The 24,726-nt window shown below is 38.3% G+C and overlaps 1 protein-coding gene and 1 long non-coding RNA gene across 22 annotated transcripts in view; one reads left to right on the top strand and one right to left on the bottom strand.

The window, feature by feature from the left end:
• Positions 1–18,530, top strand: part of NEK1 (NIMA related kinase 1) — a 203,320-nt gene extending 184,790 nt beyond the window's left edge. For 20 of the 21 annotated variants that reach the window (XR_011386262.2, XR_011386261.2, XR_016228912.1 and 17 more), the window contains one exon: positions 17,132–18,530. Coding sequence is in view for 15 of the 21 variants with exons in the window: in XM_070068291.2 (XP_069924392.2) it covers positions 17,132–17,145 (14 nt within the window). In the remaining 6 variants the exon portion in view is untranslated. The remainder of the gene's footprint in view (positions 1–17,131) is intronic. The other variant, XR_011386263.2, reaches the window with a different exon arrangement.
• The window catches only part of LOC138848463 (uncharacterized), a 152,865-nt gene that overhangs the window by 10,183 nt on the left and 117,956 nt on the right, over positions 1–24,726 (bottom strand). The window lies entirely within an intron of this gene.

Here is a 24,726-nt window from a genome sequence, read left to right as displayed (position 1 = left end):
TGACCGGATTTGGTTTTTTTTTCCCCACTGTGCAGTATGCTATGGTGTACATATCCCATAATTTCTTTATCTAGTCTTCAGCTGATGGGCATATGGGTTGATTCTATATCTTAGCTATTGTGAATTGAGCTGCAATAAACATGGGGGTTTCATATGATGATTTAATTTCCCTGGGATAAATTCCCAGGAGTGGGATGGCTGGGTCATATGGTAGGCCTGTATTCAGATTTCTGAGGTATCTCCATATTGTCTTACACAGTGGTTATACCAGTTTAGATTCCCACCAACAGTGGATTAGGTACATCCCCCCGCCCCCCACTCCTGCCCCCTTGCCAGCCTCTGTTGTTTGTTGATTTCTGTATGAAAGCCACTCTACAGGGGTGAGGTAAAATCTCATTGTGGTTTTGATTTGCATTTCCCTGACAGCTAGTGATCCTGAGGATTTTTTCATGTGTCTGTTGGCCATTTGGATTTCCTCTTTTAAAAAATGCCCGTTTAAGTCCTTTGCCCATTTTTTAACTAGACTGTTTGTTTCATTGTTGTTGAGTTTCTTGATCTCTTTGTATTCTGGTTATTAATCCTTTAACACTTGCATTGTTTGCAAATAATTTTTTTCATCCTGTCAGTTGCCTCTTCACTTTTCTGAGTGTTTCTTTCGCAAGGCAGAAGCTTCTCAATTTGATGTAATCCCATTTGTCAATTTTGACTTTGATAGCCTGTTCTTCTGGGGTCTTTTCTAAGAATTCTTTACCAATGCCAATATCTTGCAGGGTTTCCCCAATATTTTCTAATAATTTGATGGTATCAGTTCATAGATTTAGATCTTTAATCCACTTTGAGTGGATTTTTTTGAATAATGTGTAAGGTAGGGGTCTTGTTTCATATTTCTGCATGTGGAAATCCAATTTTCCCAACACCATTTGTTGAAGAGACTGTCCTTACTCCAGGGATTGATTTTAGCTTCTTTGTCAAAGATAAGTTGCTTGTAGATGCTTGGATTGATTTCTGGCATTTCTATTCTGTTCCATTGATGTATCAATCCAGTACCAGGATGTATCCATCCAGTACCAGGATGATTTGATTACAACTGCCCTGTAGTTTGTCTTGAAATCTGATATTGTGATACTTTTGGCTTTGTTATTGCTATGTTAGATTGCTTTAGCTATTCAGGGTTTCCTATGTTTCCATATGAATTTCAGCATAATTTTTTCTATATCTGAGAGGAATGTCCTTGATATTTTGACTTGTATCGCACTGAATCTGTAAATTACTTTCAATAGTATGGGCATTTGATAATTTTTCCATTTTTTGTATCTTCTAATGTTTCTTTTTTTTAAGGTTTATTCATTTATTTTAATGTCAGAGTTATACACAGAGAGAAAGAGAGGCAGAGAGAGAGACAAATGTCTTCCATCTGCTGGTTCACTCCCCAATTGGCCGCAGTGGCCGGAGCTGTGCCAATTTGAAGCCAGGAGCCAAGAACTTTCTCCAGGTCTCCCACATTGGTGCAGGGGCCCGAGCACTTGGGCCATCTTCACTGCTTTCCCAAGCCATAGCAGAGAGCTGGATTGGAATTGGAGCAGCCAGGACTTGAACCAGTGCCCATATAGGATGCCAGCACTACAGTAAGTGGTTTTACCTGCTACACCACAGCACCAGCCCCCATGATCTTCTATTTCTTTAATGTTTTATAATTTTCATCATAGAGATCTTTGACATCCTTTGTTAAATTTATTCCAAGGCATTTAATCTTTTTGGTAACTATTTTGAATGAGATTGATCTTAGAAGTTCTTTCTGAGCCATGGCATTGTCTGTGTATACAAAGGCTGTTGATTTTTGTGTGTTGATTTTATATCCTGACACTTTACTAAACTCTTCTGTGAGTTCCAGTAGTCTCTTAGTGGAGTCTTTTGGGTCCCCTATGTGTAGTATAGGATCATGTCATCTGCAAATAGGGGTAGTTTGACTTCCTCCTTCACAATTTGTATTCCTTTAATATCTTTTTCTTGCCTAGTGGCTCTGGCTAAAATCAAAGACGACATTGAATAGCAGTGGTAAGAGTGGGCATCCTTGTCTGTTTCCATGTCTCAGTGGGAATGCTTCCAACTTTTCCACATTCAGTAGGATGCTGGTTGTGAGTTTGTTATAAATTACCTTGACTGTGTTGAGGAATATTCCTTCTATTCCCAATATTAGAGTTTCCATCATGAAAGCATGTTGTATTTTATCAAATGTTTTCTCTGCATCTATTGAGATGATCATAGGGATTTTGGTCTTCAGTTTGTTAATGTGATATATCACATTGATTGATTTGTGAGTGTTAAACCATTGCTGCATACCAGGGATAAATTCCACTTGGTCCAGGTGAATGATCTTTCTGATACGTTATTGGATTTGATTGGCTAGTATTTTCTTGAGGATTTTTACATCTGTGTTCATCAGGGAAATTGGTCTGTAGTTCTCTTTCTGTTGTATCATGTTTAGGAATTAAGTTGAATGCAGGCTTCATAGAAAGCATTTGGGAGGATTCCTTCTCTTTCAATCATTTTGAATAGCTTGTGAAGAATTGGAGTTAGTCCTTCTTTAAATGTCTGGTAGAATTCAGCAGTGAAGCCATCCAGTCCTGGGCTTTTCTTTGTGGGGAGGGTCTTTATTACTCATTCAATTTCTGTCTTGTTTATGGTTCTTTTTAGGTTTTCTATGTCTTCATGGCTCAATTTAGATAGGTTGTATGTGTCCAAGAATTGAGCTGTTTCTTATAATGCATTCTTGGTGTAAATTACTGACATGAGGACAGAGAATAATTCCATTTAAGTAGATCTGTTGAAGAGTATGATACCAGTTCTAGTCATACCCAGATGGTTCACCCCTCAGAGGATTCTCCATAAGAATTGTTTCAGTAGATTTTTTCATTCAGTTCAGAAACAATGTGGCTGGTTGGGGGTTCAGTTTTGGTTGTCTACTATGTGAACATACTGTTATTTTGCTTTGCCCCTAGAATGGAGAACTATAACAATCAAATGAGCCACTTGGTAGAATTGATACCCTCTTTTGACAACTGGGTGGCTTCAAAAGGATATATCCCTCCATAGAAGGCCATTCTTCCTGCAGAGAACCACAGATCAGACTAGGCCAGTATACTCATAAAACAATTAAAAGCAAATGTCTACCCCAACTGCCTTTTTAAAAGCAATTCTTAAAATATATGAAAAATATAAAAAAAAAATGCTCACTATCACTGGCCAACAGGAAAATGCAAATCAAAACCACATTCAAAGAGCGACAAGATGGCGCAATAGGAAGGGAGCACACTGATAGTCCGGGGAGAGACAGTTTAATAAAAGTGGAGATACTGCAGGTTCAAGGAAGAGTAGGGGAAGAAACAGCAGAGGAAACTCTTCCAGAACGCGTGATTCACAGTGGACCTGCGTGGAGAGCGTGGGAGCCCACAGTTCGGGACACCAGCGGCAGACTCAACACACCAGCGCTGGAACGTGAAATGAGCCGAACCTCAGTAGCCCAAGACACCAGCAGGCAATCGAAAAGAGGAGACTAGAGGGAGTGACCCCGTGAGGGAAAGTTCACCAGGCTAACTAGAAGAGAGAGAGAGAGAAAAAAAAAAGTGACCGATACAGACACGAGTTTCTCTCTCTCCGCTCACCTCTCAAAGGCGAGACAAAGAGCAGGCGCTATCTTGGACATACGTCATAAGCAGGGCGACCTCAGGTCTGCACTGGCCCTGAGCCTAGCAGAAAAACCTGATTCTGGAGGGGGTGAATTATCAGGAGATTAGGACCCAGTGAATTTCTGGTGCTACTGAACTGAGAATGTGAAAAAAGAGACGGTAGGGGAGAGAACTCACGGAATTCACCTGAGTGCTCTCCAGAGACGCTGCAATTCGGTAACCTTGGCAACCCAGTGTGAGATTGCAGGAGAATTTTAGCCCACACTGAGGGCAGAACAGATTCCCTGTGTGGTCCTTGGGAAAGAACTTCCGATCTCTGGCTCCTGTGGGTATTTCATTTGCCTGCTAATTACCTCCAGTTCCGTTCAGCTGTGTGGAATTACTTCCCTTTTGAATCAAAAAAAAGAGAGAGAGAGATTTGCCACGCCTAACCTGGGAGTGTCACCTTTGGCACACCCCTGACCCTGAGGAACCAAACAGAACTCTCAGGCCACACCCATCTCAAGCCTCTAAGGCTCCATCAAATACAGACAGTCCACTTAATCTAGAGTCAAAATATAACAAGAAAAAACACCACAGTGAAGAAAACAAAGAATATCTCCAATATGCCAAACAACAAACGCAAAAACCAAGGTAATAAGAACATGGTAGACACTATGACGCCCCCGAATGAAAAAGACATCCCAATTCAAGATTATGAAGATGATGAGATAGAAGAAATGCAAGAAGCAGATCTCAAAAAATTGGTAAGAACATTAAGAAGGTCTCAAAAACAAATTCTTGAACTACAGAAATCCTTAATGGACAAGATAGAAAATCTTTCTCGCAAAAATGAAATATTAAGGAGGAATCAAAATTAAATGAAACAACTAGTAGAACATGAAACTGATAGTGACAAAAAATCATAATGAAGTGAAGAAATCAATAAATCAAATGAAAAACACATTAGAGACCCTTAAAAACAGAATGGGTGAAGCAGAAGAGAGAATATCGGACTTAGAAGACAGAGAACTGGAAAGGATACAGTCAAACCAAAGAAAAGAAGAGGAAATCAGAAACCTAAAAAATATTGTGGGGAATCTACAGGATACTATTAAAAAACCCAACGTTCGGGTTCTAGGAGTTCCTGAAGGCATGGAGAGAGAGAGAAAGGATTAGAAGGCCTTTTTAATGAGATAATAGCAGAAAATTTCCCAGGTTTGGAGAAGGACAGAGACATCCTAATACAGGAAGCTCATAGAACCCCTAGTAAACATGACCAAAATAGATCCTCACCACGACACGTTGTAATTAAAGGCAGCACAGTGAAACATAAAGAATAGATCCTAAAATGTGCAAGAGATAAACGTCAGATTACTCTCAGAGGATCTCCAATTAGACTCACAGCAGACTTCTAATCAGAAACCCTACAAGCTAGAAGGGAATGGCAAGACATAGCCCAAGTACTAAGAGAGAAAAACTACCAGCCCAGAATATTATATCCTGCAAAGCTCTCATTTGTGAATGAAGGTGAAATAAAGACCTTTCACAGCAAACAGAAATTCAAAGAATTTGTCGCCACTCGTCCAGCCCTACAAATGATGCTTAAAGATGTGTTGCACACAGAAACACAGAAACACGGTCATCAATATGAAAGAAGGTAAAGGAAGGAAACCTCACATCAAAAGATCACAGGGAATTCAAAGCATGTATTAGACAATATCTTTGGCAAATGGCAGCGCAAAGTTACCATCTATCAATAGTCACATTGAACATTAATGGCCTGAACTGTCCAGTTAAAAAACACCGATTGGCTGATTGGCTTAAGGAACAAAACCCATCTATTTGCTGCTTACAAGAAACACATCTTTCCAACAAAGATGCATACAGACTGAAAGTGAAAGGCTAGAAAAAGAAATACCATGCCAACAGAAATGAAAAAAGAGCGGACGTAGCCATCTTAATATCAGACAACATAAACTTTACCACAAAAACTGTTAGGAGAGATAAAGAAGGGCATTATATAATGATTAAGGGATCAATTTAACAGGAAGATATAACAATTATCAATATATATGCACCTAACTACAGGGCACCGGTTTATTTAAAAGATTTGTTAAGGGACTTAAAGGGAGACTTAGACCCCAATACAGTAGTACAGGGGGACTTCAATACTCCACTCTCAGAAATAGACAGATCAACAAGGATACAGTAGATTTAAACGACACTGTAGCCCAAATGGATCTAACAGATATCTACAGAACTTTTCATCCTATACATAAAGAATTTACATTCTTCTCAGCAGTACATGGAAGCTTCTGTAGGATTGACCACATACTAGGCCAAAAAGCAAGTCTCAGCAAATTCAAAAGAATTAGAATCATACCATGCAGCTTCTCAGACCATAAAGGAATGAAGTTGGAAATTCGCAACTCAGGAATCCCTAGAGCATACACAAACACATGGAGATTGAACAACATGCTCCTGAATGAACAATGGGTCATAGAAGAAATTAAAAGAGAAATCAAAAATTTTCTGGAAGTAAATGAAGATAACAGCACAACATACCAAAACTTATGGGAGGCAGCAAAAGCAGTATTAAGAGGAAAGTTCATATCAATAGGTGCCTACATCAAGAAATTGGAAAGGCACCAAATAGAAGAGCTTTCAATTCATCTCAAGGATCTAGAAAATCTGCAGCAAACCAGAGCCAAATCTAGTAGGAGAAGAGAAATAATTAAAATCAGAGAAGAAATCAACAGGATTAAATCCAAAAAAACATTACAAGCTGGCGCCGCGGCTCACTAGGCTAATCCTCCGACTTGCGGCGCCGGCACACCGGGTTCTAGTCCCAGTCGGGGCGCCGGATTCTGTCCCAGTTGCCCCTCTTCCAGGTCAGCTCTCTGCTGTGGCCAGGGAGTGCAGTGGAGGATGGCCCAAGTCCTTGGGCCCTGCACCCCATGGGAGACCAGGATAAGTACCTTGTTCCTACCATCAGATCAGCAAGATGCGCCGGCCACAGCGCGCCCGCCGCGGTGGCCATCAGAGGGTGAACCAACGGCAAGGAAGACCTTTCTCTCTCTCTCTGTCTCTCACTGTCCACTCTGCCTGTCAAAAAAAAAAAAAAAGAAAAGAAAAGAAAAAAGAAATCATTGAGGGCCGGCGCCGCAGCTCACTAGGCTAATCCTCCGCCTAGCGGCGCCGACACAGTGGGTTCTAGTCCCGGTCGGGGTGCCGGATTCTGTCCTGGTTGCCACTCTTCCAGGCCAGCTCTCTACTGTGGCCCAGGAGTGCAGTGGAGGATGGTCCAAGTGCTTGGGCCCTGCACCCCATGGGAGACCAGGAAAAGCACCTGGCTCCTGGCTCCTGCCATCGGATCATTGAAAGAGAATTACAGACCAATATCCCTGATGAACATAGACGCAAAAATCCTCAATAAAATTCTCGCCAATAGAATGCAACAACACATCAGAAAGATCATCCACCCAGACCAAGTGGGATTTATCCCTGGTATGCAGGGATGGTTCAGTGTTCACAAAACAATCAACGTGATACACCACATTAACAGACTGCAGAAGAAAAGCCATATGATTATCTCAATAGATGCCGAGAAAGCATTTGATAAAATACAACACCCGTTCATGATGAAAACTCTAAGCAAACTGGGTATGGAAGGAACATTCCTCAATACAATCAAAGCAATCTATGAAAAACCCACAGCCAACATCCTATTGAATGGGGAAAAGTTGGAAGCATTTCCACTGAGATCTGGGACCAGACAGGGATGCCCACTCTCACCACTTCTATTTAACATAGTTCTGGAAGTTTTAGCCAGAGCTATTAGGCAAGAAAAAGAAATTAAAGGGATCCAAATTGGGAAGGAAGAACTCAGACAATCCCTCTTTGCAGATGGTATGATTCTTTATTTAGGGGATCCAAAGAACTCTACTAAGAGACTATTGGAACTCATAGAAGAGTTTGGCAAAGTAGCAGGGTATAAAATCAATGCACAAAAATCAACAGCCTTTGTATACACAGACAATGCCATGGCTGAGGAAGAACTTCTAAGATCAATCCCATTCACAATAGCTACAAAAACAATCAAAAACCTTGGAATAAACTTAACCAAGGACGTTAATGAACTCTACGATGAAAATTACAAAATCTTAAAGAAAGAAATAGAAGAGGATACCAAAAAATGGAAAAATCTTCCATGCTCATGGATTGGAAGAATCAATATCATCAAAATGTCCATTCTCCCAAAAGCAATTTATAGATTTAATGCAATACCAATTAAAACACCAAAGACATTCTTCTCAGACCTGGAAAAAATGATGCTGAAATTCATATGGAGACACAGGAGACCTCGAATAGCTAAAACAATCTTGTACAACAAAAACAAAGCTGGAGGCATCACACTACCAGATTTTAGGACATACTACAGGGCAATTATAATCAAAACAGCATGGTACTGGTACAGAAACAGATGGATAGACCAATGGAACAGAATTGAAACACCAGAAATCAATCCAAACTTCTACAGCCAACTTATATTTGATCAAGGATTCAAAACAAATACCTAGAGTAAGGACAGTCTATTCAATAAATGTTGCTGGGAAAACTGGATTTCCATGGCAGAAGCATGAAGCAAGACCCCTACCTTTCACCTTACACAAAAATTCACTCAACATGGATTAAAGACTTAAATCTCCGACCCGACACCATCAAATTATTAGAGAGCATTGGAAAAACCCTGCAAGATATAGGTACTGGCAAAGACTTCTTGGAAAAGACCCCAGAAGCACAGGCAGTCAAAGCCAAAATTAACTATTGGGATTGCATCAAATTGAGAAGTTTCTGTACTGCTAAAGAAACAGTCAGGAAAGTGAAGAGGCAATCGACAGAATGGGAAAATATATTTGCAAACTATGCAACAGATAAAGGGTTGATAACCAGAATCTACAAAGAAATCAAGAAACTCCACAAGATCAAAACAAACAACCCACTTAAGAGATGGGCCAAGGACCTCAATAGACATTTTTCAAAGAGGAAATCCAGATGGCCAACAGACACATGAAAAAATGTTCAAGATCACTAGCCATCAGGGCAATGCAAATTATAACCTCAATCAGGTTTCACCTCACCCCGGTGAGAATGGCTCACATTCAGAAATCTACCAACAATAGATGCTGGAGAGGATGTGGGGAAAAAGGGACACTAACCCACTGTTGGTGGGAATGCAAACTGGTTAAGCCACTATGGAAGTCAGTCTGGAGATTCCTCAGAAACCTGAAGATAACCCTACCATTCTACCCAGCCATCCCACTCCTTGGAATTTACCCAGAGGAAATGAAATTGGCAAACAAAAAAGCAGTATGCACATTAATGTTTATTGCAGCTCAATTCACAATAGCTAAGACCTGGAACCAACCCAAATGCCCATCAACAGTAGACTGGATAAAGAAATTATGGGACATGTACTCTATAGAATACTATACAGCAGTCAAAAACAACGAAATCCAGTCATTTGCAACAAGATGGAGGAATCTGGAAAACATTATGCTGAGTGAATTAAGCCAGTCCCAAAGGGACAAATATCATATGTTCTCCCTGATTGGCGACAACTAACTGAGCACCAAAGGGGAAACCCTTTGAAGTGAAATGGGCACTATGAGAAAGTGACTTGATCAGCTCTTGTCCTGACGGTTGATGTACAATGTAATACTTTATCCATTTTAGTATTTTCTCTTTGTTTTGTTCTAGTACTATTGGTTGAACTCTGTAATTAAGACACAATTATTCTTAGGTGTTTAAATTTTAACTGAAAAGTGATCCCTGTTAAATATAAGAGTGGGAATAAGAGATGGAGGAGATGTACAATTTGGGACATGCTCAAGCTGACTTGCCCCAAATGGTGGAGTTAGAATCATGCCAGGGGATCCCAATATAATCCCATCAAGGTGGCATGTACCAATGCCATCTCACTAGTCCAAGTGATCAATTTCAGTTCACAATTGAGCACACTGATAGGTCTAAGAGTCAAAGGGATCACACAAACAAGACTAGTGTCTGCTAATACTAGCTGATAGAATAAAAAAGGGAGAGAACGATCCATCATGGGAAGCGAGATACACAGCAGACTCATAGAATGGCAGATGTCCTAAACAACACTCTAGCCTCAGAATCAGCCCTTAAGGCATTCGGATATGGCTGAAGAGCCCATGAGAGTATTTCAGGCATGGAAAGCCAGGACACCCTGGAAAAAAAACAAAAGACCTAAATGGAAGATCTCTGTGAGTGAGATCCCAGTGGAAAGAAGAGGTCATCAAAGAAGGAGGTACCTTTCTCTGAAGGGAGGAGAGAACTTCCACTTTGACTACGACCTTGTCTAAATTAGATCAAAGTCGGCGAACTCAAAAGACTTCCATAGCCTTGGCAACTCATGACTAGAGCCTAGGGAGATTACTGACGCCATAAACATGAGTGTCAAATTGTTAAGTCAACAACAGGAGTCACTGTGTACTTACTTGTCATGTGGGATCTGTTCTTAGTGTGTTGTCCAAAGTGAAGTAATGCTATAACTAGTACTGAAACAGTATTTTACACTTTGTGTTTCTGTGTGAGTGAAAACTGATGAAATCTTTACTTAATACATACTAAATCGATCTTCTGTATATAAAGAGAATTGAAAATGAATCTTGATGTGAGTGGAATGGGAGAGGGAGCGGGAGATGGGAGGGGTTTGAGTGGGAGGGAAAATAAAAAAAAATACACAATTACTCTGAGGAGTTTAATGCTATAACTAGTACTGAAATAGTATTTTACACTTTGTGTTTCTGTGTGGGTGCAAACTGGAAATCCTTACTTAATATATGTTAAATTGATCTTCTGTATATAAAGAGAATTGAAAATGAATCTTGATGTGAATGGAAGGGGAGAGGGAGTAGGAGAGTGGAGTGTTGTGGGTGGAAGTGAAGTTATGGGTGGGGGAAGCTATTGTAATCCATAAGCTGTACTTTGGAAATTTATGTTGATTAAATAAAATTTAAAAAAAGAAAAAAAAAACACATTCACGGGATGGAATCCCCTAATTTGAGTCCTGGCTGATTGGAATCCCACTGATTTGTATCCTGGCTGCTGCACTTCTGATCCAGCTCCCTGATAATGCATCTGGGAAGGTAGAAGAATATGGCACAAGTGCTTCTGTCTCTGCCTTTCACATGGATAGTGGAATTCCTGACTCCTGGCTTAAGCCTGGCCCAACCCAAGTGTTTTAGACATTTGGGGAGTGAACCAACAGATGAAAGATATCTCTTTCTCTGTTTCTCCCACTCCTATGTCATTCTGCCTCTCAAATAAAATGAAAATATTTTAAATATAATAAATTTATAATAAAAATAAAATAAATATAAATATATACAAATTAATTTTTTAAAAACCACAGTGAGAGATATTATCTCACTCCAATTAGATTGGCTGTTATCAAAAAAATAATAATAACAAATGGTAACAGATGTATAGAAAAGGGAACTTTATGCACTTATTGGTGAGAATGCAAAATAGTACAGTTGTTGTGGAGAATGGAAATTGCTCCAAAAAAACTAAAAGTAGATTTACCTTGTGACCCAGCTATATATATTCTAAGTATGTATTCCAAGGAATGAAATCAACATGTCTAAAAGTCATACCTGCACTCCCATATTAGTTGTGGCACTATTCATAGCCAAGATAAAGAAATGATTTAGGTGTCCATCTGTGGATGAATGGATAAAGAAAGTGTATTATGTTTATGCAATGGAATGTCATTCAACCATAAAAAAGAATAAAATTCTGAAACTTGCAACAAATGGGTGGAACTGGAGATTATTATTTTATGTGAAATAATCCAGACTCAGAAAAACAGATACTCTGTACTCTCTGTCATATGTGGAAGTTTAAAGAAGTTTATCTGAACTTAGAATAGTGATTACTAGAGGCTGAGAGACTGGGGAAGTTGGGGAGGGAGAATAGAGGGAAGCTGGTTAATAAGAGCCAAAACACAGGAAAATCAAAGTAATCTGTTCTCATGTTACATGGAATGCTGGGTGACTATAGTTCACAAAAGTATAATATATATTGCATAAAGATCTAAAAGAGACACGGGCATTGCAGTATAGGAGATGAAGCTGCTACCTGCAACACCAGAGTCACCATATGGGTGCTGGTTCATGGCCCAGCTGTTCCACTTCCATCCAGCTCCCTGATAATGTACCTGAGAAAAGCAGTAGAAGATTACCCAAGTATTTGGGCCTGTGCTACCTACAAGGGACACCGAGAAGAAGCTCTTGTCTCTTGACTTCTGCATGGCCCAACACTGGCCATTGCAGCAATCTGGAGGAGTGAACTAGCAGATGAAATATCTCTCTCACTCGTTCACTTGCTCGCTCTCTCTCTGTCTCTCCAACTCTTGACTGTCATAAATAATAAATCTTTAACAAAAAAAAAACCTATAATAGAGGAGATGGGAGGCTCTGACCAAAAAGATAAGGACATAAAAAGCTAATTTATTGATTTGATCAATTTATACTATATATGGGTATGTTGACATATTGCACTGTACCTCAATAAAATGTTCAAGTATTAGATGTTGAATACTGTAATCAATACACAGTTATTCTCAAAGTGTTGAAACTTAGCTGAAAAGTGATCACTGTTAAATAAAAGAGTGGGAATAAGAGAGGGAAGAGATATGCAATTCGGGACATGCTCAAGTTGACTTACCTCAAATGGTAGAGTTAGAAACATACCAGGGGATTACAAGTCAATCCCATTCAGGTGGCATGTACCAATGCCATCTCACTAGTCCTAGTGATCAATTTCTGTTCACAATTGAGCACACTGATAGGTCTAAGAGCCAAAGGGATCACATAAACAAGACTAGTGTCTGCTAATACTAGCTGATAGAATAAAAAAGGGAGAGAACGATCCATCATGGGAAGTGAGATACACAGCAGACTCATAGAATGGCAGATGTCCTAAACAGGACTCTGGCCTCAGAATCAGCCCTTAAGGCATTCGGATATGGCTGAAGAGCCCATGAGAGTATTTCAGGCATGGAAAGCCAGGACACCCTGGAAAAAAAACAAAAGACCTAAATGGAAGATCTCTGTGAGTGAGATCCCAGTGGAAAGAATGGGGCCATGAAAGAAGGAGGTACCTTTCTCTGAAGGGAGGAGAGAACTTCCACTTTGACTACGACCTTGTCTAAATTAGATCAAAGTCGGCGAACTCAAAAGACTTCCATAGCCTTGGCAACTCATGACAAGAGCCTAGGGTGATTACTGATGCCATAAACAAGAGTGTCAATTTGTTAAGTCAACAACAGGAGTCACTGTGTACTTACTTGTCATGTGGGATCTGTTCTTAGTGTGTTGTCCAAAGTGAAGTAATGCTATAACTAGTACTCAAACAGTATTTTTCACTTTGTGTTTCTTTGTGGGTGCAAACTGTTGAAATCTTTACTTAATATATGCTAAACTGATCTTCTGTATATAAAGAGAATTGAAAATGAATCTTGATGTGAATGGAAGGGGGGAGGGAGAGGGAAAGGGGAGGGTTGCGGGTGGGAGGGAAGTTATGGGGAGGGGGGAAGCCATTGTCATCCATAAGCTGTACTTTGGAAATTTATATTCATTAAATAAAAGTTAAAAATAAAAATTTGAATTAAAAAATTTTAGTGTGCCTATAAAATACAACTTAAAATAGGGTAAGGCAGTTAATCTGACCCTGGGGATGCCCACATTCTGTATCAGAGTATCTGGGATCAAGTCCTACCTCTGCCTCTAATCCATATGCCTGATAATGTGCACCTGGAAGGCAGTAAATTATGGTTCAAGTGCTTAGGTCCCTGCCGCCCACATGGGAGATCCATATAAAATTCCAGTCCCTGCCCTGCCCCAGCTGTTGTTGTAGGCATTGCGGACTAACTAGAAAATGGAGGATCTCTCTCTCTCTCTCTCTCTCTCTCTCTCTCTCTCTCTCTCATGTCCAAATAAACATTAAAAAAATTTTTTTGGTGGGTACCAGCATTGTGGTGCACAACAGCTCTATGCGTCGCAACAAGTTAAGCCACTGTTTGCAACATCCATGTCCCATCTCAGAGTAGGGGTTCAAGTCCTGGACACTCTGCATCCTGTCCAACTTTCTGCTAATGAGCCCGGGAAGACAATAGAGGATATCCCAATTACCTGGGCCCCTGCAATCCATGTGGAAGATCAGGATGGAGCTCCTGACCCCTGACTTCTGCCTGACCCAGACCTTGCCGTTGTGGCTCTTTAGGGGAGTGAACCAACAAATGAAAGATCAGTTTCTCTCCTAGGCCAAAGCCAGGACCCTAGAACTCCACTTGGGTCTCCCACATAACTGGCAAAAGCCCAAGTTCTTGGGCCATTTACTGCTGCTTTCCAAGATATATTATCAGGAAGCTGGATTGGAAACTGATCAGCCAGGATTCGAACTAGCCCTCCAGTATGGGATACCTATGTCACTCAGCAGCTTAACTCGCCATACCACATCACTAGTCCCAGTAAATAAATCTCTCTTTTTTTTTTTTTTGAAAATTTATTTATTTATTTGAAATACAGAGTGTCAGAGAGAGAGAGGTCTTCCATCTGCTGGTTTTACTCCCCAAATGGCCAAAATGGCTAGAGCTGGGTCAGTTAGAAGCCAGGAACCAGGAGCTTCTTCCAGGCATCCCGTTGCAGATACAGGGGCCCAAGACTTAGGCCATCTTCTACTGCTTTCCCAGGCCATAGCAAAGAATTATATTGGAAGTGGAGCAGCCGTGACTCGAACCACCACCTATATAGGATGCCAGCACTACAGGCGGTGGCTTTACCTGCTATGCTGTAGAGCTGGGCTCAATAAATCTTAAAAAATTTTTTTCAAATTAAAGAAATGTTCGTATATCTCATCAAGTATTATGACTTACTAATGTATCTAATAAAATGGATATAAATATATTGAATTATCTCAATAAATTAATTTGCTATTTTGTGTCATTAATCATTACACTTAGATTTTAGCCAATTACTAGATTTGGAATACATGGCCTGGAGCCTTCTTTTTGGAAGTAATTAGACCCTGTATCTAGCTGTCTTATAGAATTGTCTTTTTGGCATAAAAAAGAAAGCAAAGAATATGTATCGGTTTCAAGGTACAGAAAATGGCCCTGAGGAAGTGAGAGCATTAAGATTGGAAATTGGCTTTCTCTCTCTGTAATATGATGGTCTTCAGCAAGTTCATAGAAAATGTACTTTATCTTAATTTATTTTCCATGAAGTTTTTGAAATAACTTCTTGCTTTTCCTTAAATATTCCAAACTTATAGGCCCACTAGTTAACTTTTGTATTCTAAGTATTAAGTACGTATGTATTGATGACTTACTTGTTCACTGACACCATTTTAGAATTGTAAAAAAAACTAAATTATAGTACATGGTTTATAAGTATAACTTTGGAAGCAATAATATGAAAGGTGCATAAAGTAATAACCCAACTATACTGGAAGAATAGTGGAGACAAGAATAATAGATCTTCCTAGGGAAGGAGACTTCAGAGTTAGATTTTTGAAAGATGATTAGGAATTTGCCACACTTCATTATATGTGTGTATACAATGAGTTTTAAATTGTTGTCATCGGGGAATTATAAGCAACTGTATATTGCTATGCATAAATTATGGAGTGGGGAAAATGGGTGAATGAAAGCAGGGAAAGCTAGAAATATTAAATAGATCAGATCATGGAGGGCTTGGCAATCCATACTAAGGAACGGGGATTCTATCCTGAGGAGTAGGGAGTTCATGAAGCGTTTCCAGCAGTGCTGATTTGATTTGATATGGATTTTAATGAAAGAACACTTTTGCTATAATGTGGAAGGTAATGCTTGTTATGGAAGATGAAGATAACCAATCTAAATTCATTCACTAGTGTTTTTAAGAATAAAGTAAAGTTGGAAATAACCAATATGTCTGTAAACAGGAATAGTTAATTTAGTTATGCCGTATCTATAAATAGAATACTATGCAGAGTTTGGAATTCACATTGGATATACTCAAGATTTATTCTTCTTCAGCATTTTATAAAGTCTTATCATTTGGAAAAGTTGAAAGAACTTTACTGTGATGACCCGTGTACCCATTCCAGCATTGTTTGTTATCTTGCTTTATCATGTATTTTCCATCTATTATGTATTTTAAGTGAAAAACTCAGGTCTCAAAACCACATTACAGGGCCGGCTCTTTGGCACAGTGGGTTAAAGCCCTGGCCTGAAGCGCCAGCATCCCAAATGGGCGCCAGTTCTAGTCCCGGCTGCTCCTCTTCCAATCCAGCTCCCTGCTATGGCCTGGGAAAGCAGTAGAAGATGGCCCAAGTGTTTGTGCTCCTGCACCCACATGGGAAATCCAGAAGCAGCTCTGGCTCCTGGCTTTGGATCAGCTCAGCTCCAGCCGTTGCGGCCATCTGGGGAGTGAACCAGTAGATAGAAGACCTCTCTCTCTCTCTTCCTCTCTCTGTAACTCTGTCTTTCAAATAAATAAAATCTTTAAAAAAAAAAACACGTTTCAGTTTAATTTTTAAAGATTTATTTATTTGAAAGAATTACAGAGAGAGGGAGGGAGGTAGAGAGAAAGAGAGATATCTTCCATCTGCTGATTCACTCCCCAAATGGCCATAATGGCCAGAGCTGGGCCAGGCCAAAGCCAGGACCCAGGAGCTTCCTCTGGTTCTCCCATGTGGATGCAGGGGCCCAAGAACTTGGGCCCATTTCAGCATAATTTTTAAAATGTTTTTTGTGTGTGCATAGGAAAGCTGTCTGAGATGATTTATATAAAATTATAACTTTGGTTGTCTTTTGTTTATATGTGATTTTTGCTTCTCACTTTAATTTTTATTTTCATTTATTTGAAAAACAAAGAGCAGGATCTTCCATCCTTTGGTTCACTCCCAAAAAGCCTGTGATAGCTAGTGCTAGGCCAGGTTAAAGCTAGAGTATGAAGTTCCATCTGGATCTCCCACATAGGTGGCACAGACCCAAGTACTTCAGCCATCACCTGCTGCCACCACAGTGTGTGTTAGCAGGTAAGATAGGAAGCGGAGGTGGGACTCAAACCCAGGCACTCTGATATGGGATGAATGCATCCCAAGCAATGTCTTAACCATTGTACCAAATGCCTGCCCCATTACTTCCCACTTTGTTCTTTATTGTATTTGTATTTTCTCTATATTTAAAATGAGTATATGCTACTATAAATATATAGTATAAATATAAATAATAAATATATAATATATAAATATAATATATAAATAAAAACTATTTTAAAATACATTAGAATTATTTTCCTTTGGCATGAAAAAGAATACTTTTTTAAACTGAGTAAATACAGCATGATTTGAAATTAAGTAAATTAATATTTTTCTTTTCTCTACAGATAATGATGAATAATAGAACATTCTTTAGTTCTCAACTATATGAAAGCATTTGGATTTGGCTCATCAGAACAACAAGCTTCAGTGGGAAACATAGTGATTATTTATTGAATATCAGACTTAAAATGGGCGTGCTTACTGCATGAAAAAGATGGAGAAACATGCTTTTTTAAATCAATATTCTAGTATTTTACCTGCTTTCTTTGATTTATTGAGTTCTACAGTTTAATCCTATAGGATATATACTTTATTAAATCACCCAACCAAAGCATAAGAGGCATTGACCCATAAGTGGACTTAATGACTTTGAAGATTTACCACACAATCAGGTAACTTTGACTTTCAACAGATATCTTCAGGTTGAAGGAATTGCCTATGTCATGAACGAGCTGCCTGTGGTTTTTCAGTTAAGTGACTATGCCTGCCTTTTTGTCTGTCTAGTACTTGTTTTCATCCTTAGCCAGCAATTTTACATTGAATAAATTGTCAAGGGCTCTATTTAAATCCTTACATTTTGAAGATGGAATATTTAGCCTTAAAGTTTATATACTGAAGTTATTTTTCAACCAGTGTGTCTCCTGAACTGGCTCAGTGGAAACAGACTGTAGATACAGTCTTGGTATTCATTGAAAGGTTTGATTATAAAGTAACAGTAAAATTATATTTCCTAATATTTAAAAAGTTGGTTAATTCTGTTTCCCTTTAAGGATTATAACCAGTAATATTATATCTACAAATTAGTCTGTGAACTTTATCATTGACCTAGCATATAGCTTAAAGTTGCTCTTTTTTTTGCTCTTTTGGTTTTTAACTTCCTCTCATGTATGTGCTACAGGTGCAATATTAGGTTAAAAAGGAAAAAGAATCATTTTTGACACTGCTAGTTTTGTTAATTAGTATCCCAAAGAGAAGAAATATTTGCCTCTTTTACTTATTTCCATTGTCAGAGAATTTAATTAGGTCATGAAGATGATGGTCTGACACCCTCAACTGCAGTATGCCAAGTGTACATGATTCCATTAGAGGTATCTACAGTCCAGATAATAAATAATATTTATAAAAGCAGGATTTTTGAGCTTCTGAGTACGAGGTGGCCTTGTACTCAAGATTTACAATCTGTAGTTTGAAAAATAAAATCTTATCTTGCAGCTTTATCAGTACCATGTTGAGTTTATTATGTATATCATTTCTAATATCAAAAGTAAACACTTGGTTTTTATACATTTGCTTACCTTAAGATGCTATTAAATTTTAAGTATCTGTATGAGATATCCTATTGATTGTATTTTCTTTGTTAGCACTATTCTCAATAGAATGCTTGGAACACAGCTGACAATATTTTTGTTTGGTTTTGTAAAAAACTCTAATAAAAGCAAATAATGCTATAACATCATAGAAAAAGTTGTTTTAGCCATATTTGAAAAGACTACATGTATCCAAGAATAGGGATGAAGTCCTAGGTTCTGTCTGGTCACTTGGTAGCCAGTGGCTCTGCAGCTTTATTATAGAAAGGCTTTCTGTGTTGGTGGGGAGGGGAGCTGTGCTATTCAGAAAGGTCTTCTGGAAAAAGCGTAGAGGCATCTATAGATGGATAGAGGATGAGATTCATAGAGGATATAGATGCATAGAGGATGAGAGCTGGAAAAGGCTGTCAGGATAATTCAGTACTATCTCCATCTAGTTGGTAAGGACACTGTGTTGTAACATGAAAGCAAGTCACTTATAATAAAGGGCCAGGGTAAAACTAGTTCCTAAGTATCTTACACTGTGCTATTATTTGCAGGTTTTTTCAGCTGTTTATTTTTTTCATTTTTTATTTTAATTAATTTTTAACAGGTTCAGTATTATTTGTAAATACAAGTCTAAGAAAATAATGATATTCCTTTGCTCCCTCCCACCCTCCTTCCTTCTACCTACCTACTTTTCTTTCATTAAAATTTTATTTAAGTTATATAGGTTTCATGTGTTTCATATATACAGATTTAGGAACATAGTGACACTTCCACTTACCCTCCCTCCCACCCATGCTCCAATCCTTCCTTCTCCTCAATCTCTCATTCCCACTCCCAATTTTACAAAGATCTATTTTTAGTTTACTTAATGATCATATAGTTAACCCTACACTAAGTAAAAAGTTCAACAAATAGTATGAAGAGAAAAAATAAAATGAAAGCACTAATCCTCTATAGAAGAGACAAAGACTGTAAACAATTGTCAAATCCCAAAGTGTTTGTTTAACTCCAAAACATTGCATTTCAGTTACTCTACTTGTTACCTTGGATCAGGGAAAACATATGATATCTGTCTTTTGGGGACTGCCTTATTTCACTAAGTATAATGGTTTTCAGTTGCATACATCTTGTTGCAAAAAACAGGCTGGCATTTTTATAAAAGCTGAGCAGTACTCCATAGTGTATATATACCATAATTTCTTTATCCAGTCAATAGTTGATGGCCATCTGTCTTGATTCGATAACTTAGGTATTGTGAATTGTGCTGCAATGAACATGGGGGTACACATAAGTCTTTCATATGCTGATTTCTTTTGATTTGGGTAAATTCCCAAGAGTGGGTTGGCTGGACCATATGTATTCAAATTTCTGAGGTATCTCCATGCTGTCTTCCACAGTGGCTGCACAAGTTTCCATTCCAACCAGCAGTGGATCAGAGTACCCTTTTCCCCACAGCCTTGCAACAATTGTCATTTATTGATTTCTGTATGAGAGCCATTGTAACTAGGGTTAGGTGAAACCTCACTGTGGTTTTGATTTGCATTTCTCTGATGGCTAGTGATCTTGAGAGCATTTTCTCAAGTGTTGTTGGCTGTTTGAATTTCCTCTCCTGAAAAATGCCTGTTCAAGTCCTTTGCCAATTTCTTTACTAGATTGTTTTTGTTGTTGAGTTTCTTGAGTTCTTAATAGATTCTGGATGTTAACCCTTTATCAGTTGCATAGTTTGTAAATATTTTCTCCCATTCTGTCTGTTGCCTCTTCACATTGCAAAGTGTTTCTTTTGCAAGATGGAAGCTTCTCAGCTTGATGTAATTCCACTTGTCAGTTTGGGCTTAGATTGCCTGTGCTTCTGGGGTCTTTTCCAAGAAGTCTTTGCCCATGCCAATGTCTTGCAGAGTTTCCCCAATATTCTCTAGTAATTTGATGGTGTCAGGTCATAGATTTAGTTCTTTGATCCATTTTGATTGGATCTTTGAGTAAGGTGTAAGGTAGAGGTGTAGGTTCATACTTCTGCACGTGGAGATCCTATTTCCCTAGCACCATTTGTTGAAGAGACTTTTCTAAGCTCCAGAGATTAATTTTAACTCCTTTGTCAAAGATAAGTTGGTTGTAGATTCATGGATTGATTTCTAGCATTTCTGTTCTGTTCCATTGGTCTACAACTCTGTTTTTGCTCCAATACAAGGCTATTGAGATTATAACTGCCCTGTAGTATGTCTTGAAATCTGGTATTATGATGCTTCCAGCTTTGTTTTTGGAGTATAAGATTGGTTTAGCTATTTGGGCTCTCTTGTGTTTCCATGTTGATTTTAGCATCATTGTTTCTAGATTCATGAAGAATGTCTTTAGTATTTTGATTGTGACCTCATTGCATCTGTAAATTACTATGGGTAGTACAGACATTTTGATGATGTTGATTCTTCCAATTCATGAATAATGAAGATTTTCCATTTTTTAATGTCTTCTTCTATTCCTTTCTTTAATGTTTTGTAATTTTCATCATAGAGAATATTGACATGCTTGGTAAAATTTAATCAAAGGTATTTAATTCTTTTTTAGAGCTATTGTGAATGGGACTGATCTTACAAGTTCTCTCTCAGCCATGACATTATACACACAAGGCTATTGATTTTGTGTGTTAATTTTGTATCCTGCCACTTTACCAAACTCTTTTATGATTTCCAATAGTCTCTCAGTGCAGTCTTTTGGGTCCCCTATGGATAGGATCATGTCATCTATAAATAGGGATAGTTTCACTTCTTTCTTCCCAATGTGTATCCATTTGGTTACTTTTTCTTGTCTAATGGCTCTAGATAAAACTTCAGGATTCTACTGAATAACAATCATGAGGGTAGGCATCCTTGTCTGGTTCCGCATCTCAGTGGGAATGCTTCCGGCTTTTCCCCATTCAATAGGATGCTGGCTGTGGGTTTGTCATAAATTGACGTGATTGTTGAGGAATGCTCCTCCTATACCCTATTTGCTTAAGATTTTTTTTCATGAAAGGATGTTTTATTTTTTCAAATACTTTCTCTGCATCTATTGAGATAACCATAAGGTTCTTGTTATTCAGTTTGTTAATGTGATATATTACATTATTGTTTTGTGGATGTTGAACCATCCCTGCATACCAGGGGTAAATCCCGCTTGGTCTAGGTGAATGCTCTTTCTGATCTGTTGTTGCATACAGATGACTTAGACTTTGTTGAGGATTTTTGCATCTAGGTTCATAAGGGATATTGCTCTATAGTTCTCTTTCTCAGTTATATCTTTTTCTGGCTTAGGAATTAAGGTGATGCTGGCTTCATAGAAAAGGAGTTTGGGAAGATTCCATCCCTTTCAGTTGTTTTGAATAGCTTGCCAAGAACTAGAGTTAGTTCTTTGAATGTCTGGTAGAATTCAGCAGTGAAGCAATCTGGTCCTGCTCTTTTCTTTGTTGGGAGGGTCATTATTACTCATTCATTTTCCACCTTGGTTATTGGTCTGTTTAGATTTCCTGTTCTTCATGACACAATTTTGGTAGATTGTGTATGTCTATTTCTTCTAGATTTCCAAATTTGTTGGCATACAGTTCTTTGTAGTAATTCCTGATAATTCTTTTTATTTCTTTATTATCTGTTGTTACATTTTCTTTTTCATCTCTGATTTTCTTGATTTGGGTCTTCTTCTTCTTTTATTGGTTAGTTTGGTCAGTAGTGTACCAATTTATTTAAAAAAAAAAAACAGCTCTTCATTGCACTGATCTTTTGTATTTTTTTGGTTTCAATTTTTCTTATTCTCTAATTTTTTGCATTGATTTATTTATTTTTGCATTTCATAAATGCAACTTTAGGATTATAGTGATTCTTCCCACCATACCCATACTCCCACCCCTCCTTCTCCTCCCTTTTCCATTCCCAGTCCCATTCTCCACTAGGATTCATTTTCAGTTAACTTTATACAAAGATGACCAATGCTATACTAAGTAAATATTTCAACAATTTGTACAAAAAAAGGAAAAAAAAGAAAAAAAACTATTCCTCAGGAGTTGAGATAAGGTCTATTCATATCTTCCACTTAATACACTAAAATGAAATAAATCTTTGAGAACAAGTTTTACAGTTAACTCTCACAATTCATTGAGGACAGAATAAGTGCACAGTGACTCTTTTTGTTAATTGAACAATTAACGCTCTAATGCATGATGGCAGTGATCACCTGAGGCTCTTGACATGAGCTGCCTAGGCTATAGAAACCTTTTAAATTCACAATCTCTGTCAGTATTTAGACAAGGGCAATGGGGAAGTTCTGTCCTCCCTTCAGAGAAAAGTACATCCTTCTTTGATGGCCACTTCTTTACACTGGAGTCTCACCAAAGAAATTCTTCATGTAGGACATTTTTTGCCACAGTGTCTTGGCTTTCCATGCCTGAAATTCTCTTGCAGGCTTTTCAGCCAGACCAAAATGCTTTAAGCACTGACTCTGTGTTCAGAGTGCTACATAAAATGATTGCCATTCTATGAGCCTGCTGTCCACGCATTCTATCTACAAGTCTGCTTCCTAAGTTGGAGCATTCTCTCCTTTTTAACTCCTATTACTATGACCAGATACCTAATCCTATCTATATGATCACTTTAATACTTAATCCTATCTTTATGAGCATGTTAACACTTAACCTTATCCATGTGATCACTTTAACACTTGGGATGGTATTTTTACCACCCATCTTAATTGGGGTCCCATAACAAGTTATTAAACTGTACCCTTAGAAGTAAGTTCATAGGAATGTATTGAGAACTATACAGCGTTAGAGTTACAAACTTCCTCCCCCCATCTCTTATTCCCACTCTTATTTTTTACTGAGATCTATTTTCAGTTGACTTTATGCACATATGATTAACTCTAGGTTAAGTAAAGATAGTTCAACAAATAGTATGAAGAAAAAAAAACTGTTCCTTAACAGCCACAAGAACTGTTTAAGTTGTTGATTCTGAAAGTGTCAATTTCACTTCCACAGATTACCTTTTAGGTGCTCTATTAGTTATCACAGATCAGGGAGAACATATGGTATTTATCCTGTTTCTGTGTGTGGCACATTCTTGAGCATCTTTTGTAGAGCTGGGCTGGTAGTTATAAATTCTTTCAGTTTCTTTTTGTTATTGAAGATCTTTATTTGTCCTTCATTCAAAAATGAGAGCTTTGCAGCATATAGTACTCTGGTTGACAATTTTTTCTCTTAGGACCCAGAATATATCTCTCCATTCTCTCCATGCCTTAGGGTTTCTAATGAGAAGTCCACAATGAGTCTAATTGGAATTCCTCTAAATGTGATTTGGCATTTCTCTCGTGTGCATTTTAAGATCTTTTCTTTATGTTTTACTGTGATTTTTATCACAATGTGTCATGGTGAAAATCTTTTCTGGTCCTATGTTTTGGGAGTTCTGTATACTTCCTATACTTGGATGTCTCTTTCTCCAGATTGGGGAAGTTTTCTGTTATTATTTCACTAAAAAGGCCTTCTAATCCTTTCTCTATTTCCACACCTTTAGGAACTCCTAGTACCTGTATGTTGGGTCATTTAATAGTATCCTGTAAATTACCTACCGTGTTTTTCTAATTTCTTCTTTTTTTTTTAGCCTGACTGTAAAATTTTCAGAAATTTGTCTTCTAGTTCTGATATTCTTTTTTCTGGCTCACCTATTCTGTTGTTAAGGCTTTCCACTGCATGTTTTATTTGATCTCTTGAATTCTTCATTTCTAATATTTCATTCTGACTTTTCTTTAATATCTCAAATTCATGGGAAAACTTTTCATTTAGTTTCTGAATTTGCTTCTCATTGCTTCTAAGTCATCTGATGATTCATTTTCTGAATTCCATTTCTGGCGTATCTTCAATCTCTTCATCTTCACCTTCTATTGAAGTGTTATAGTGTTCCTTTGGAGGGCTCATAGCATCTTCCTTATTCTTATTTAGGGTTTTTCCTTTGTTTTTTTCGCGTGTGTGTATTTTTTTTGTCTGGTTGCTTTTCTCTTTGATTTGTGTCTTTGTAGTTTAGTGGGATGTCTATACTTTTAGTATCAAGAGGTGTTGCTCGATGTGGCCTGTGTGCTCTGTTCAGTATGCCAGGGTGGAGCAGGTATTCAGGGGAAGGCCCCCTTTTTAGATTTCCTCTGTTTATTTGGATGGAGGAGCTTGTTCATTTCTGTTGGTGTGACCTACTCTTTTCCTCACAGTTATGGTATGCCCAGTATTAGTCCCTGGTGTGTTTACCCTGCTTAATGAACTGTACCTCCGTCCTTTGGGGACAGTGCCTTCTGTTATGAGCTGCTATGGGTCTGTGCTTTGCGAGCTGGTGTGCAGAGCCCTGCCCTCTGGAGCCTGGCTC

This window comes from Oryctolagus cuniculus, chromosome 2, assembly GCF_051225735.1.
Source record: "Oryctolagus cuniculus isolate XC-2025 breed Fujian yellow rabbit chromosome 2, ASM5122573v1, whole genome shotgun sequence".
Taxonomy (NCBI): domain Eukaryota; kingdom Metazoa; phylum Chordata; class Mammalia; order Lagomorpha; family Leporidae; genus Oryctolagus; species Oryctolagus cuniculus.
Note: the sequence above shows the minus strand (reverse complement) of the source record. Positions and strands in the feature narration are given on the sequence as shown.